This window comes from Micropterus dolomieu, linkage group LG20 (genome assembly GCF_021292245.1).
Source record: "Micropterus dolomieu isolate WLL.071019.BEF.003 ecotype Adirondacks linkage group LG20, ASM2129224v1, whole genome shotgun sequence".
Classification (NCBI taxonomy): Eukaryota; Metazoa; Chordata; class Actinopteri; order Centrarchiformes; family Centrarchidae; genus Micropterus; species Micropterus dolomieu.
In genome coordinates, this window is record NC_060169.1 from 3,155,501 (window position 1) to 3,172,489 (window position 16,989).

The 16,989-nt window shown below is 40.4% G+C and overlaps 1 protein-coding gene across 1 annotated transcript; it reads right to left on the reverse strand.

Annotated features, from left to right (window-relative positions):
* Positions 1-9,541: 9,541 nt before the first annotated feature.
* On the reverse strand, positions 9,542-11,828 carry LOC123959388 (eotaxin-like). The gene is made up of 3 exons (XM_046033400.1): positions 11,703-11,828; positions 11,486-11,612; positions 9,542-10,045 (listed from the first exon to the last, which is right to left on the reverse strand). Exons 1-3 carry the CDS (start codon positions 11,764-11,766, stop codon positions 9,907-9,909), a joined length of 330 nt encoding a protein of 109 aa, XP_045889356.1. The 5' UTR covers positions 11,767-11,828; the 3' UTR covers positions 9,542-9,906.
* Positions 11,829-16,989: the final 5,161 nt, after the last annotated feature.

The window sequence follows — 16,989 nt, forward strand, 5'->3', positions numbered from 1 at the left end:
GCTCACGTCTGTGTCCAAGGAACACAATGACGGGCGGATGTCCAGCAGGAATCATCCATCCACACTTCCATCTACAGCTTTCTGACGGACCAGGAAGAGCGCAGGCAGACACTTTCATCCACTCAGTACATGTTAAAAATGGTGACAACACACTCTCTCCTATATAAGCACATTTAGACTCTAAAGGACTGTTATATTGTGTTACACTTTATTTATATTTTGTGTTCTGGATTCATGCTTTAATAGCTTTCAACAAACTCTATCTAGCACTTATGAGGTTAAACTAAGCTTTTTTTTCATTACGTGCATCACGACATAATAAACCTTTAATGACAATAGGGGAGAGCGGGGTGATTTGAGCCTGCGGGGAAGTTGAGCCAGCCCTTGTTTCTCTGCAGCCATAGACAAAATTGGTCATCCAATTTACTGACCCTGTGAGGCCCGTGGAATAAGTGATCACATTTTATGTTCAAGGAGTCATGATTCTTGTGTCTGAACAATTACAGACAAGTTTGAACAAATCTCACACGTGTTAGAGCTTTAGGAATATGAGGCTATACTGTTAGCATGACAAAAGACCTGGGGGAAGTTGAGCCAGCTATTTTACAGTGATTCCGCACTGCATTCTTACATTTTTATCACCGAAGTGAATTTTAGACCAGAAACCACCATGCCATGCTTCTGTAAATGGAGGACAGACAGAGCTTCAACTCCTCTTGTGGATTTGGACACAGCGGTTGGAGAGGTATAGAACGGGAAGTCCATACGTCAGGTGGCAAAGGAGATCAACAGGATTTAAAAAGTGATAAATTGATATAAACCAAATAGGAGACCCGTCAAAAAGTTCAGTGAAATGTTATGAACTAACATTTCAGTTTGCATGATGAAATTTCATTAGGGATGCACCGAATGTTCGGCCACCGAAATTAATTAGCTGAAAATAGAAAAAAAAAAGTGCTTTCGGTGTTCGGCCTAATATGTCAGAAGAAATTTTACCGAACAATTAGGCTGACATGTCGGCAGTGTGGAATTCTGCTGAATTGTCTCCGAGAACATCCACTCAATCTGTGGCTGACTTCTTAGAAAATAACTGCTTTGAGTGTCTCTGTCACTCGTTTGTGAGAAGGCAATTAAGCTAGCCGCACCTAAATTTGGAGTGCACACGTATTCAAGCCTTTATGGTAAATCCACTGAAGCGGCCCAGAGCGAGCTGACAGGCAGGTTAGAGACGTTATCCTGTCAGTTTGTCTCTTTACAAAGACAAGTGCAGCTACCTGAAGAGAGGCTGTGAAGTCTTCATGTTACGCCGCACGAGAACCACATACAACATTATTTGTCAAACTGGGTCGGACTGGGTGAATTTAGCGCGAGGAGGAAACACATGTGACAACGTCTGGTTTTCTAAATAAGGCGTCTGTAGAGGATGGAAATAAGATTAATTGGATTATATTCACAAAAAGTATAAAACATATTACATGTGTCCATTAAAAGTAAATGGACACATGTAATTTACTTGACCCTCTCGGGCCCCGGACCCCCCCCACCATAGTCTCTCCACATCCTGTGGGAAACACTGAGGGCAAAGCTTATTTTGACTATTTAATTTATGCAGTGGTAAAAAATAAAAAAAGGCAAAATAAATGTGAATGTACTTGTTCGGTATTAAGTATTTGGCAAATTGTTTCATTGTATTCAGTTTCGGCTTTCAGTGCATCCCTAAATGACATTGACGTCCCTGACCCCCATGTGGCTCAACTTATCCTCCACCACTTTGTTTTGGAAGGTCATATTTTAAAAACTGTTTACTTTAGATCCAAAGTGTTTATTCCCATCGATGCGCCACATCCTGAAATATTTGCAAATTTTTTTAGTTGGAGACATTATTGTTGTCTTCACTTTAAAGACGCCTAAAGAAAAAAAAACTGGCTCAACTCCTCCTGCTCTCCCCTGATGTTGCTGCAGCTATTGTGCACATTTTTCTACTTAAAAAAAAAAGTGGTTATATATATATATATATATATATATATATATATACACACACACACAGTATATATCAGGCTAACATGTGCAATATATAAATATTGGATATATATATGGGTGTTTGCCAGCGTTGATAGGAGACTCTGTCATGCTGTTTAGCCTTCGGATGTTGATAAAAAGCTTTTTCAACAAGCTCACACAGCATAAGCTGTCAGCTGTTAGCGTTTTTATACATCTGTCCCTTTACAATTATCAAATATTTGGAGTATCGTGTTGTTATGTACGTGCCCCATTCAGCTTAGCCTAGCTTGATTGTGTTAACTTTTAGGTGTTTTCGTACATGTGTTCGTTCTGCTTTATAGAAAACGAGGGGTTCTAGCTAACGTTAGCTGTCTCTCTTTCACGGGTCCAGTTGTCGTGACGTTAAATAACCAGACTGTTAAAACTCTACGTTACTCTGCGATTCATGTCGGAGCAGCCGAAATAAGGAGAGCTCAAATCACAGACAGGGCTAAGCATCAGGTAACGCTGCTGCTGAACTACCTGTTGCACGTTAAGTAAGATATTTTAGTTCGTAAGACACCAATCAAATGACGAAGGTATCAGTATCGACAGTATAAAACATTAATCTAAGGGCCGATGTTACTACAGATTAAAAAATACAATTCTTCTTTGTATCAAGTCGACAAATAATAGGAGCACAGACGAGAGACGTTCACTTTATCCTGTCCATAGCTTCATTGTTTGCTTATTGTTTGTCCTGTGTTCATGTAACCAACTCTCACATTTTGGATGTTGGAGTGACCTTAAATGCACCTTGAAGAAGAGCTTTAACTTGCAACTTGAGACCATAGCTGTGTCTCTATTCGCATACTTCCGTTAGTACACTAACATGCAATACACTGTGTACTTATTTGTGTAGTGCTACAGAGTAGTGTTGTCTCAAATCGAACACGGATGTGATGCACTTAACAGAAATGACAATCGCAACATCTGACTGCTTCTTCTCCTTCTTTTTAGGGGTAAATTGTAACCAGGTGGCTCATTATCGCAAACATTAGCATGTGATTTTCGCCCCCGGCTTGTTTTCTCAGTTGACTTCAATGCAATTATATTAGCAATTACTAAAAAATTACTAAAAAACTTTTATGACTGAAACCGTTGCAGCTTCCTCCGTCGCTATCTTGGCTTTCCACACTCTTTGACCATTATAAGTGCACCATCCGGGTTCTAATAGTGCACTGGAAGGGCACGAATTGAGACACAGCAAATAAAAAGTGACTAAATCTTCACTGTGGTAGATCACACAGCACATGTGTCATGTTGATTTTTTTAGTGGAAATTAGTGGCTGCCTGGACAGGAAGACAGATGATTTGTGAGCAGCTGTGTTGAAGGCGTGCATTTTTAACGGTCCTTTAATGTGCAAATTAATTTCATCCTCCAATCGAACATCTTGTAGCTCCTCTAGTGTCGCTGTTTGTCAAACTTCCAGTCATTTTTAATATTAAATAAACTCTTTTATGCTTTTGCTTGTATTTTTAACTTCCTCAGGGGATGAATGTTTTTTTCACTTTGCATGAAAGTTTGTAAGTTGTCCTGACAAACAAAACCTCACACTCTGACCATATCAGACCATATGCTGCTAGTTTAATTATTTAAGGAACCCAAAAGGGAAAATACCTTAGAAAAGTAAAGGTTAATATACCGAGGGAGAAAGTTGCAAGAGCTTTCGAACCAGATGTTAGTGACTGCTGAGCTTTTGATTGAAGGACCTGGTGGGTTAGATGGTGTTCTTAGTTTTACCTACTAAATGAAAGACCCAGTTAGTAATGTAAAAAAAAAAAATACCTCAACATGAGTCCTTTCCTGTACTCTGCATATGACACAGTGACTTTCAGCCACTCAGAGCTGTTTATAAATTAGATCCTGTCAATGTTACTGCTTTTTCTTGTAAACAAACTAAAGTTGTGTTTTCATTCAGTGCTATTTTCCTCGAGCTCTAACGGATGTGCTGAATGCATTTCCTTCTTAAAATGTTTGAAACTTACATTGTTTCCACGTTTACTAGCGTGCACTCATCTTTTTCTTCACTGTCTTTGCATTTCTTGGCGCATGACCGCCACCTGTAGATCAGCGGAAAAGGTGTGAAACAATCATTATCGTGCATGCAGTGGTGGAATGTAATTATGTAATGAAGTACAAATACAAGGTACTTGTACTTTCCTAGAGTGTTTACATTTCATGCTACTTTATACTTCAACACATTGTCACTCCCAACTAGGAGGTTGGGACGAACTGTATGAAGGCTTGGACAAGAGCCCTTTGGGTCGCCCTGGGTTCCCCTTTAGCATAGTTTTTTCACGTGTAGGGCCTCTCGGTCAAGTTAGCAGTAATAATTATGGAACATCAAGTTAGACTTTCATCATAAAACTAGTGTTTACCATCAAACGTTGCAGTTTGGTTAGGTTTAGGCACTAGAACCACTTTAGTTGTCGGGAGGCAAGGCATGTTTATCTGTATAGCACATTTCAGCAACACGGCAATTCAAAGTGCTTTGCAGAAAACACCATCAGTTTATCTTGGTCTCAGACCACAGGACATGGTTCCAGTAATCCATGTCCTTAGTCTGCTTGTCTTCAGCAAACTGTTTGCAGGCTTTCTTGTGCAGCATCTTTAGAAGAGGCTTCCTTCTGGGACGCCATGCAGACCAGTTTGATGCAGCGTGCGGCGTCTGGTCTGAGCCCTGACAGGCCGACCCCCCTCACCCCTTCAACCTCTGCAGCAACGCTGGCAGCACTCAGACGCCTATTTCCCAAATACAACCTCTGGATATGACGCTGAGCACGTGCACTTTTTGGTCGACCATGGCGAGGCCTGTTCTGAGTGGAACCTGTCCTGGTGAACCGCTGTATGGTCTCGGCCACCGTGCTGCAACTCAGCTTCAGGGTCTTGGCAGTCTTCTTACAGCCTCGGCCATCCTTATGTAGAGCAACCGTTCTTTTTTTCAGGTCCTCAGAGAGTTATTTTCCATGTTGAACTTCCAGTGAGCAGCATGAGGGAGTGTGAGAGCGATGACACCAAATTTAACACACCTGCTCCCCGTTCACACCTGAGACCTTGTAACACCAACGAGTCACATGACACCGGGGAGGGAAAATGGCTGATTGGGCCCAATTTGGACATTTTCACTTAGGGGTGTCCTCACTTTTGTTGCCAGTGGTTTAGACATTAATGGCTGTGTGATGTGTTATTTTGAGGGGACAGCAAATTTACACTGTTATACAAGCTGCACACTCACTACTATACATTGTAGCAAAGTGTCATTTCTTCAGTGTCGTCACATGAAAAGATTTAATCACATATTTACAAAGATATGAGGCGTGGATTCACTTTTGTGAGATACTGTATCTACTTCCACCACTGCAGTGTTTTCATACTATTATCTACGGCTTCAGATTATGGGACACCAATATCACTAATTAGTCTATGTTTTCATTCATCTGGTATGATAACTTAATTCTGTGAGAAAAAAAAAAAACCTAAATGTCGCCTTTCATTAAATTTTTTATTATTTCATGCTAAATGGAACATTTATGAATTTGTTTGCAAGTTTGTCCACTGATGAATTTGAAACCGAGCAAACTCTCATCACACTGACATCTGTTGTTATGAAGACACAGATGGAGTGTTTTGAAGAGCCTCTATCTATTGTATCTCTGCTGAACTTATTAAACACTGTTGCTGGCACAATTACTTTCACTCAAACCAGAAACAATGGAAACATTGATAAGTCCAACAATGACTTGTTCTTGTCCTACCACCTCTTCCTTCCCTCCCCATATTTTCTTCTTTCATTTTGTCTCTGTTGAACAAAAATTACTGTGATATTAGCGTTTAGACACAAAGCTGCATGGGGGGAATTCACTGAGGCCAGACTGAGTGTCTTCTGTAGGCTGTGACTTAAATGTTACGCAGTTGCTCATGTAAATGTGTGATAAAGTAATACCATGTATAATTAATTTCTCTATTAGATAAGTTGCAGGTCCAAAGAAGGCTATTTAATTACGTTAATTACTGTTACTGCACAGTAGATTGGTTCAATCAGTGTGAGATTTTAACCGTTCTTTAACCTGCTACTTGTGATTGTGCCCAGCTTTCTTTGGAATGAAATTAGTTGGCAACTGTTTTCCTTCGCTTTGCTTTCTTTCTTTTCTTTTTTGGTACCTTGATTTCTCTTTCTTGGGGACAGACGTAACTGTCACGAGGCATGTTGATGCTCCAGCATCAGCCGTCACTCTGCTCGATTAGACCGTTTAGAGATGAATCCTAGTAGTAAGTGATGAGACGGGCCGCAGAGCCTCCACTATTTTTTATATTAAACAAAGTTCATTCTCTCAACCGATTTATTCAGCCAGTTTTAATGTACTTATGAAACTACGTGCTTAAAAATAAAAACGATGCAAACAAAAACAAACTTTTCATTCCAGGCTTTTCAAGGGACCTTCCTCCATTGGGGCCCGGGGTAATCAGTCCCACTTCTCCCCCAACTTCAACGCCCTCGGTGTTGACCATGACACTGTGGGCCTTTCTCATTTCCCAAATTTGTGCCTCCTCGATCGCTCGAGCCTGTGACCCAGAAATCGATCTCAGCGCGCCATCTTGAAGGACATCTCAAGTCCTAAAATGCACCTCGAGGATCGAGGAGGCACAAATTTGGGAAATGAGAAAGGCCCTGTGTCTCGCTCATATCAGGAGACGTGACGACGCACGAGAACGAGATGAGAAGATTTTTAACAGTATTTTGAAGAAATATGAAGTGCTGAAATATATATACGAGCGCAGGGTCTAGGGGAAAATCTTAAGCTTTAAACACTTCATTTTCTGCATTCTAGAGACATTTTCTGCTCCAATTTATTTATATAAAAGGAAAAAATCAACTGGTAGGTGACAATTCAGAAATCTAGAAATATGTGGTGTAAATGACACCTATGGTCTCACTGTAGGCTTGAACATCTTTGCTTCTGCTGTCACGCTGCTGGACATCAAGTCGTGACTTGCCCTGCCCCCCTTCCCCCGTTAGAGCCTGGTGTTCCCCATCTTCAGGGAAACTAACTGGCCCACGTGAGCAGGGGACTGGTGGAGAGCCAGATGACATGTCCCCAACAAGATCAAGATGAAGACCTTGAATACATTTACTCACAGTTCTGTGCGTCAGCCGGGAAACTTCCCTATGGCGATATTTCAAAATACCCAGACCATCTGCTACTGCTGACCTTCCCTATACCGACGTGTTGATCTACGATGCTGTTGAACCGCTTTCCATGTTGGTTCAGGTCGAAATCCGCCTCTCCTACATCAGTTGCGATTGTCAAACGTCTGTCCCCTTGCTCATCATGGAAGGTCAGTGTCACGACCTCATTCTTGGCAGCAATGAAATCAAGCATCTCATTTAAGTACTGACGCATTCAGGGGGTTTCTGGGAAAATGCGCCTCTTGCATGTCAGACTGCAGAGGAGAAGAATTTGTTGCAAATGTTGGCCTCTGTGGAGAAATGGGGCGGAAATGAGGTCACTTAAAAGGTGAGAACTGTTAAACTGAAGCATGCCGTGACTCTGGGGCTTATGAAAGAACACCTTGTTTGAGGTGTGATGGTGGGCTGTGTTGTGGGGCGACAGATGGGTTCCAGATGGGTGACTCTAAGACGCATGTGTTTCCATGTGTGCTTTCACACTACTTGTATGAAAATGACTCACCTGACAATGTGAAAACGGCCAACTTCAACAGCGAAGGCAGTGAGAAGAGTTTGATTCTGACTCTTGAGTGTTCTGCGCCAGGTAAGTTCTGACTTGGGCTTGCAGGACATTGACATTGACTGTTTCTCAATACCGAGTTCACCAAGTTTGGGCTTCTGTACTTGGAAGCTCGGACTTGGCAAGCTCGGCTCGGGAGTACAAACTCCCATGAACAGGTGGCCACAGTCCGTCATACAGCAATTGGGACAGCAGCGGGATCTCCAAAAACGTCAAATCAATGTCAGTACAACATTATTTATCAAACTGGGTCGGACTTGATGAATTTAGCGCACCCGAGCACCATAGTCTCTGCAAATCCTGTGTGAAACACTGAGTAAAAAGCACATTTTGACCAAAGGGCAAAAATGTGAATGTACTTGTTGGGTATTCGGCAAATTCTTTCATTATATTTGGTTTCGGCTTCGGCCAAGAAATTTCATTTGGGTGCATCCCTAATACTTGGTCCACACAAGTCACCACCGATGCAGGCTCGGTAAAACGGGCAGAGCGAGAAAACATCCTGGTGTTTCACTATACTTGAGCTGCGACTGATGACGTTTCACAAGTCCAAAAGAACACAAGTACAGAACGCAGACCGAGAAACAGCTGTTGACTCGAGTCATCTGGTCTCCTTGTTGGCTGGGTCGATCTTCTCCCGCCGCACGCTGGACTGTTGCAAAGCCAAGGGTTTCGTCCTCCGCATGTCGCCGCCTGAGAAGTTGAATGGTGGAGCGTGACATCATAAGGAAGTCCACGAGTGAGTATCACCTTCACATTTACTCATTTAGCTTTTATCCAAAGCGGCTTACATTTGGAATTTAGGTCACACCGGGCCTAAGTGTCTGGCCAGAATGATAATGTGAGCAAACTTTATGACTAAGTTCAAACAATTTTTAACAATATTTTGTTTTTCTGTGTTTTTGGTTTTATCTACCAAAAAATCAATCAATGCATCTTTGAGACCTAAAGGTCCGTTAATTGACCTTGAAAGCTTAAATCGAATATCAAAACAAGTCAAATCACTCGTGGTGCAAACCTGCTGCAATCATTATACTGTTGCACATTAAAATAAAATTAAAAAAACATGTGAAATATATCACAGCATCTCAGCAACTTTAACAGCAACACCCACTAATATTATTACCATTATTAGATGATTTTAATGCAACTATTTAAATACTACCAGAATGAACTAATGTTATATTTCTGCAAGCTCAACACAGAAGTTCACTTACATCAACATTCAAAAGTAAAAGTACTCATTGAGCAGACTGGCCCCTTTCAGACTAATGTATAAAATGTATTATCATATTGCTGATGTATAATTATTGTTGTGTTCTTCACTTAATGTTGCAGTTTTTAAAGGTGAAGATAATTTTAATTGCCTCTTTATATATTGCTGTGTAGCCTGGGAATCAATAAAGTCTAAACTTAACCAATGATTAAACATCATCATTTGATTGTTGGTTATATTTTATATTATTAATCTGAATCTGCAAAGTAACTTAAGTTATTAAATACATGTTGTGAAGTAAAAAGTACACAATGTCCATCTGAATTGTATTGGAATTGAAATATAAAGTAGCAGAAAATGGAAGTACTCAAGTGAAGTACCTCAAAATTGTCCTTAAGATAGACTTCCCACACTGGGGAATTCAACCTCAGAGGTAATTCCCATTTTATACTATATATAGTTTATTGTAAATATTAACAGCCTTTATGCTCTTGACTCACGGCCTTCAAAATAAAGAGAGCAGAACACTAAATACAAAACTAAAGCTTTTATTTAGAAAGGGTCAGCACTTTGTGTAGCAAAAACAAACATTCATTTCAAATGTTCTCCTGTAATGACTGAAACATTAAGTTTGGATGACGCTGTACATATTTGAGTATAGAAAATGAATTCATATAAACTCAGGCAAACGCAGTAATACATTAGTTCAGGCCTTTTAAGATGAGTTTTCACATTTTTACTTTAAACTTTCCAAGACCACAGTGTCAGTTAAAGATACTTCTGTTTATAGTCATCATTAATTAATCTACTGTTGGCTGGCAGACATGTTTATAAAGAACATAATATACATGTAATTGTGACACTCAAAGGAACAACACGCTCACACTTTTTTAAACCTTCTATGTACACCGTGTGACATTGAAGGGGGCAGATGGTGGCGAGTTGTTGGCAGTTGACTTCTTAAATTCTTTCAACAGATTCTTCGCCCAGTTTGAGTTGGGGTCAATGCAAAACTTCTTATTGCACACAGTCTTGACTCTGTAAGAAACACACAGTTCATTTTACTCACTCACTACACGAGTCTACTACATGACGATACTTTGTGCTGCTACAGAAAGATTTATATACAAACCCTTAGAAAATATGAAGCGTTATTAAATAACCCCACAATATAAAGAAGTTTGATTTAATTTAAAACTATACAAGGAGCTAGATCCTTATAGAAAGTTGTTTTACTTTTACCCTAAAGGTGCCCTGTAGTTATTGCTTTAATTGCAACACACGTTGCACATCGTCAGAATCACAAATACACAATGTTAATCTGCAACGCATCATGTTTTAATATGAAAATTTAAATCTGCTAAGTAACTTTTGGAAACTCTGAAGTTGAATTTGTTAGTGAATTAAGTTTTTTAAGTATTATAATAATAATATTATTAAATGTTTAGTTTTGGCTGTGAGCTTCGCACTGCAGTTTTTAAGGATGCTTATTTTATAAATACTTAAGAAAGTATTGAAGTACTGTCATTGTATTTGAGTACTTCCATTATCAGCAACCTTTTATTTCACTAAACGGAAATATTGTACTTTTTGCGCTCAGCTTTAGTCTGTAATGTTTAAAACGAAGCCAGATATCTCGACAATGCCAGCTGTCACCTGAAGAACATGTCAAGGGTTTAAGGACGCAGCTGATGCAGAACTTTGCTGCTTGAGTCCTCACTAAAACCAACAAAGTGGGTCATATCACTCCAGTTCTGAGGTCTTTAAACTGGCTTCCTGTCTGTTGTAGAATTGATTTGAAAATAATTATGATCTTTGTTTTTAAACTTTTGAAAACTCATCTTATAATCTGCTTCACAAGGGCAGAAAAAACAAAACAGACAGTCATAAAACCATCAGGTTAAAACAAGTTAACAACAGTTAAAAACCAAAGAATTAAAATACACTTAAAAGGAAAATTAAAGTCAAATTTAACCAGTAAAGGGTTACAGTTACTGCTGCTGGTTTGCTGAATGGTTTAGGGCCAATATGCATTTCTGATCTTCTGCTACGTTAAGAACCATCCAGACCTCTCAGGCCGTCTGGGATCAGGTCTGCTTCCTGTCCCAGAGTCAATACTAAACTTGCGTTCAGTTTTGATGCACCATATATCTGGAACAAACTCCCAGAAAACTGCAGGTCTGCTGAAACTCTCTAACTTTTCTTTTTACCGCTGCCTTTTTTGTTAAATTTAAAAACATATGTTAGGCGTTAATATCTCACACTGCAATCATTTTACTTTTTACTGCACTTCCACTTGTCTTGTTTTTGTTTTCTATTTAACACTTTTGAAATTTATTTAAATGTCTTTTTATATTACCCTGTGTTGCTTTTATTTTTTATGTAAAGCACTTTAAATTGCGTTGTTGTTGCTTTAGCAAACAAAGGGCTACATGTGAATAACATGAACAATCTAATTCAGCGTCTTTGTATACTTACACAATTGCTTGTTGTTCACAGTCACTCGGGGTCATCGCCACGTCTGTTATCTTTCCCTTAGGAATATACATCTGAGTGGAGTTTGGACAGCATATTTTCTTCATCAAGATACTTGCTGCAACTCCAACTGTGAACACAAACACAAACATTTAATAGTTTGTCTCCTAAACACAGTTTAGACCGACAGCTCAAAGATAAATCCAGCAGAGTTACTGACCTGCAGAGCTGTAACTCAGGAAGCAGATGAGAGTCAGAAGTAGGATGGTCACCAGAGTCCTCATGTTTCCCCGACAGAGACAGACGAGATGAAAAGCCTTCAATGTTCAGGGCTGATCTGTGCTGGAGACCTGCTCTGTGCAGCCTTTATATACAGCTGAGATCACCATACTGTTCACAGTGAGTTCTGTTCTAAGGAACATCTGGTGGTTCCCCCTCTGTTTCCTCTGCTTCTCTTTTCTACGTCACTTGTTACACAAGCTATTTACTGCCCTTGAGCGCATTTTTGTCCCCCGCCCCTCCCTCCCCCCGGCATTCTTTCATACCTCCTACAGATGTCAATGATGTGATGATAAGACATGATAAGATCTCCTATTTTTAGTAAGACGAGTTTAGTGACCTCATGGGTAATGGAAGATGCATTTCACTCTTTTGCATGTCTGTATAGGGACAATAAAAAAATATGTGTATGAACCTCTAAAGATGCTTATTCAATAGGTTTCTGAGAAAAAAACTACACACATATAGATACAGTATATATAATGATAAATATATATATATCAAATGTAGATTAAAATTTAAGGGCCTAGATTGAAGAAACTAATAGAGTTTCAAGAGGTTTCCTACCTTCCTTGGATAACTATAACCTGGATGACTGACAACCTTCACACACATACAGTATATATACAGGTGCATCCCAGAAACCGCTGAGCAACGGTCCAGTTCTTTTAAGCCCAGGTGAGACGCTTCTGACGTTGTCTCTGGGGTGGCTTGACAATGTGACACTTGGATTTCATGTCTGTGCCTGGTGGCTCTTGATGACTCCAGCCTCAGTCCACTTCTTGTGAAGCTTCTCAAAGTTCTTTGCTTGACAATCCTCTCAAGGCTGCGATCATCTCTGTTGCTTGTGCACCTTCTCCTACCACACTTTAACCTTCCAATAAAGTTTCCATCAATATGCTTTGATCCAGCACTCTGTGAACAGCCAGCACTTTCAGCAGTGACCTTCTGTGGCTTCCCCTCCTTGTGGACGGGGGTCAGTAAATATATTCTGGACCGCTGTTAGGACAGGGGTCTTCGCCATGATTGTGGTTGTGTGCACTGAACCAGACTGAGAGATTGAAGGCTCTTCTCAGGTCGGCATTTCTGTTTTAGTCTTTATTGTAATATTTTGAGATATGGATTTTTGATTTCCACAAGCTGACGAGCAGAGTTGACATAAATAAATGTAGAAATATATAAATGTGGAACAGATAGATGATGTAAATATATAAATTGACAAAATATAAAATATAAAAGAATAACGATTAACACTTAACAACACAACAAATATGTGCAATATACCAGGTATGTGCAATGATGTGAAATGAAATCATTTTTACATGTGCAAAGATATACAGTATTTGAGAGGGAAGGAGGGAGTGTCAGAGACGGACCCGGGCCTCGTTAATGAGCCAGTGAGTAGTGTTGTAGTCAAGACCGCCCAAACCGAGACCAAGTCAAGTCCAAGACCGAGGGAGGGCCAGACCGAGTCAAGTCCAAGACCAGTTCCCCACATTACATGACATACAATAAAATGTGGAACGAGATCACAGGTTCTTCTCAAATTGATCTTCTGTTCCCATTAAAACACCCACATACAAACACTAAGAGCTGAAATCAACGTAAGCATCGCAGGGAGGGGTGACTATATGTTAATAATACAACAATTTAACAATATATGTTAAATTAGGGTTATTGGTTGCATTTGAAGCAATACGTTTTACATCCAGTCAAAGTTAGGATTTTAACAAATAAATCAGACAATGCAAAAGCAATTTATTGATATTCCCATATGGTCTTGAAATAAAATCCTGAGTCCTCAATGTCCGAGACCGAGACAAGACTGAGTACAAATGCGGTCGAGTCCGAGACGAGACCAAGACCATCAAAAAGTGGTCTTAAGACCGGTCTGGAGTACTACAACACTACCGGTGAATGAGTTAATAAGCCGTAATCAACTAAATTAAAACAAAGAAGATCTAGAACTATTTCACTAATGAATTTCAGCTATTTCAGTAATGAATCTAGAATATATGAAATTCTCACTTTTTGACTTAACTAACAACAAAAAAAAAAATTTTCACAATATTCTAATTTTCTTAGATGCCCCTGTACATACTGTGTTTCGAGAGGCTTCTTCAGTTCTGGATGAGAGGCGAAATGTCTTTGAGTATCTCAAAGTTGCCCTTGATTTTTAACCTTCCTTGGATAACTATGACCTGGATGACTGAGAACCTTAGGAAACTTTTATATATCCTATATATATTTAAATATCTCTGAGGTGAAGTTCCTGAGCAACAGTTTCATGAGTTCACAACGTTCCGTAACGAGATGATTAGTTTAGGTTATGCAAAGAAAACCTACAAAACAGCAGCAGGATCCTGGCAGAGGCATGGCGTGGTATATCCCTCATCATGGCGTATGTCATCCAAGGAAGAGGACTCTGTTGGACTGTGGTGTGACATTCAAGGGAACATCACTGGACCATAAACTCTTGCAAGGTCCCTACCTCACTTGAACTGAGGCGGTGAGTTCTGTTCTAAGAACAGTAGGTGGTTCCCCCGTTTCCTCTTCTTCCCTTTTCTCTGTCACTTGTCTCAAGGGCTATTTTTCGCACTACAGAGAAACTGCGAGGGTGGGTGAGAAAACATTTTTGCCCTCCACCCCCTCCCTCCATCCCCTCCAGCTTCTAAATGGCAGCGTATTGTGATATGACCTCATTTCGGTAGGACGATGTAAGTGACTGTAAGGCCTGAGTGGAAGGAAAGATACATTTAATTATTTTGCATGTTTAAATAGAGATAACGTCACAATTTAAAAATATGTACATGCGAACCTCTAAAGAAGCATATTCGACAGGCTGGTGGCCTCTAGACCTCCAATGGAACCCATTCACCATCAGATAATGTACTGATTTAAACCCAACTAAACCTAACCAAAACCAGGATCTGTTCAAAAACCTAACCAAAACCAGGATCTGTTCAAAAACCTAACCAAAACCAGGATCTGTTCAAAAACCTAACCAAAACCAGGATCCTTTCCCAAACCTAACCAAAACAATGATCCTTTCCCAACCCTAACCAAAACCACGATCCTTTCCCAACCCTAATCAAAACCACGATCCTTTCCCAAACCTAACCAAAACAATGATCCTTTCCCAACCCTAACCAAAACCACGATCCTTTCCCAACCCTAACCAAAACCACGATCCTTTCCCAAACCTAACCAAAACCAGGATCTGTTCAAAAACCTAATAAAAATCATGATCCTTTCCTAAACCTAACCAAAACCACGATCCTTTCCCAAACCTAACCAAAACCAGGATCTGTTCAAAAACCTAATAAAAATCATGATCCTTTCCTAAACCTAACCAAAACCACCATACTTTCCCAAACCTAACCAAAACCACGATCCTTTCCCAACCCTAACCAAATCCAGGATCTGTTCAAAAACCTAATAAAAATCATGATCCTTTCCTAAACCTAACCAAAACCACCATACTTTCCCAAACCTAACCAAAACAATGATCCTTTCCCAACCCTAACCAAAACCACGATCCTTTCCCAAACCTAACCAAAACCATGATCCTTTCCCAAACCTAACCAAAACCACCATACTTTCCCAACCCTAACCAAAACAATGATCCTTTCCTAAACCTAACCAAAACCACGATCCTTTCCCAAACCTAACCAAAACCACGATCCTTTCCCAAACCTAACCAAAACCACGATCCTTTCCCAAACCTAACCAAAACCAGGATCTGTTCAAAAACCTAATAAAAATCATGATCCTTTCCTAAACCTAACCAAAACCACCATACTTTCCCAACCCTAACCAAAACAATGATCCTTTCCTAAACCTAACCAAAACCACGATCCTTTCCCAAACCTAAAGGTGTTGCATACAGACGATGAAGGGCACCTTGTCAAATATAGACGCTTTGTCAGTTTTCTCAAAACGTCTATCTGAGATGAGAACATGTTGGCCAGGCTGGGCCAGGGATCTTCCAGGGGGACTGGTGGAGCTTTCAATATTTCTGGCTCTCCGATGGTGGTAGTGCCAAGCCAGGGGAGAGTGATGTAATTTTCAGCCAGCCTGGATGTTGCTAAGGCAACTATTGAGTCAGTGCGGTGCTCATCCTCGCAGCTCTGGTGCACGGTTGAAACTCGGCCCTCCAGCTCAGCGATCCTCTGACTCAGGTGGAGGCAGCTGTTGCATCCGGGTGGAGAGGTGAGCGGAGGCACGGTGCTTCTGTGTTTGTTCTTCTTACTCTGTTCCTTGTTTCCCCTCTGTGACTCTCTGTTGCATGGTTAAACACCTCTCTCACGACTCTCTGATCAGACGAGCAGATTATGGTATTTATTTAGCATGAAGCAAGATCCAGTTACAACAGAAATAAGGTCACATATCTATTTATTACTCCGGTTGTGCTGCCTTACAGTAAATGTCACAGCGATGAATCAGAACTGAATCAGATTTTTCTGATTTTTACAAAGAGAAATTCAAAATGAAAGTAATTCAGTACAAAACCATACATGTTCAATATACATACATGCTACAGAGCTACAAATATAGAAATACAACAGTGCTGGTCAACCCTGTCGTCTGCATGTGGCCACAAGTTCTCATCCACATCACACCTTCTACCCTCTCTTGTAAGGATCTTTTCTTTCATTTGATCCATCCCTGTCAGTCTGTCAGTGTCCAGACATCCAGCATTCATTGTGTCACAGAGCAAAGGCTCACAAAAAGTCTGTGACTGGAAGAGAGGGTGAAACACCATGTCGTCCTGTACAATTGCAAAACCTTTCGGATTCAGCCTCACCTGCCCGCCTTTCCTCTCCTGGAACAAGTCTTTTATAGAGGTAATCTGTGAAAGGATTAGGGCCTACACCTCTGTCACCCTCCATTTCCCTCTCTCACTGTGCTTAGTTACAGAAACACTCCTGTAACTAAGCACACTAAGAGAGAAGTGACTCCATCCTGGGCCGGACTGTTAACCACTTTGCGACTGGATGAAAATGAAAATGTTCTCGTCTCACCTGCCCCCTTTCCTGGCTCAAGTCTTTCATAGACGTCATCTGGGAATAAAATGAGGGGCTCGTCGTGGTTGTTAAATGCATTTTTCTGTGTGTAGAGTTTTGAAAAAGTGAACTTGTTTAGAGAAATGTGGCTTAGCAATTGTAAAAAAAACCCAACCTGTAATCTAAAGCTGAAGAGTAACGGGTCACTGTGCAAATGACCTG

What these genes read in the sequence shown, in the direction of transcription:
- LOC123959388 (XM_046033400.1), bottom strand. Translation starts at nt 11,766, where the DNA reads ATGAGGACTCTGGTGACCATCCTACTTCTGACTCTCATCTGCTTCCTG. An exon ending in CCTGAGTTACAGCTCTGCAG is followed by an intron (nt 11,613 to 11,702) that starts GTCAGTAACTCT and finishes TTGTGTTCACAG; the next exon opens with TTGGAGTTGCAGCAAGTATC. An exon ending in TGTGAACAACAAGCAATTGT is followed by an intron (nt 10,046 to 11,485) that starts GTAAGTATACAA and finishes TGTTTCTTACAG; the next exon opens with AGTCAAGACTGTGTGCAATA.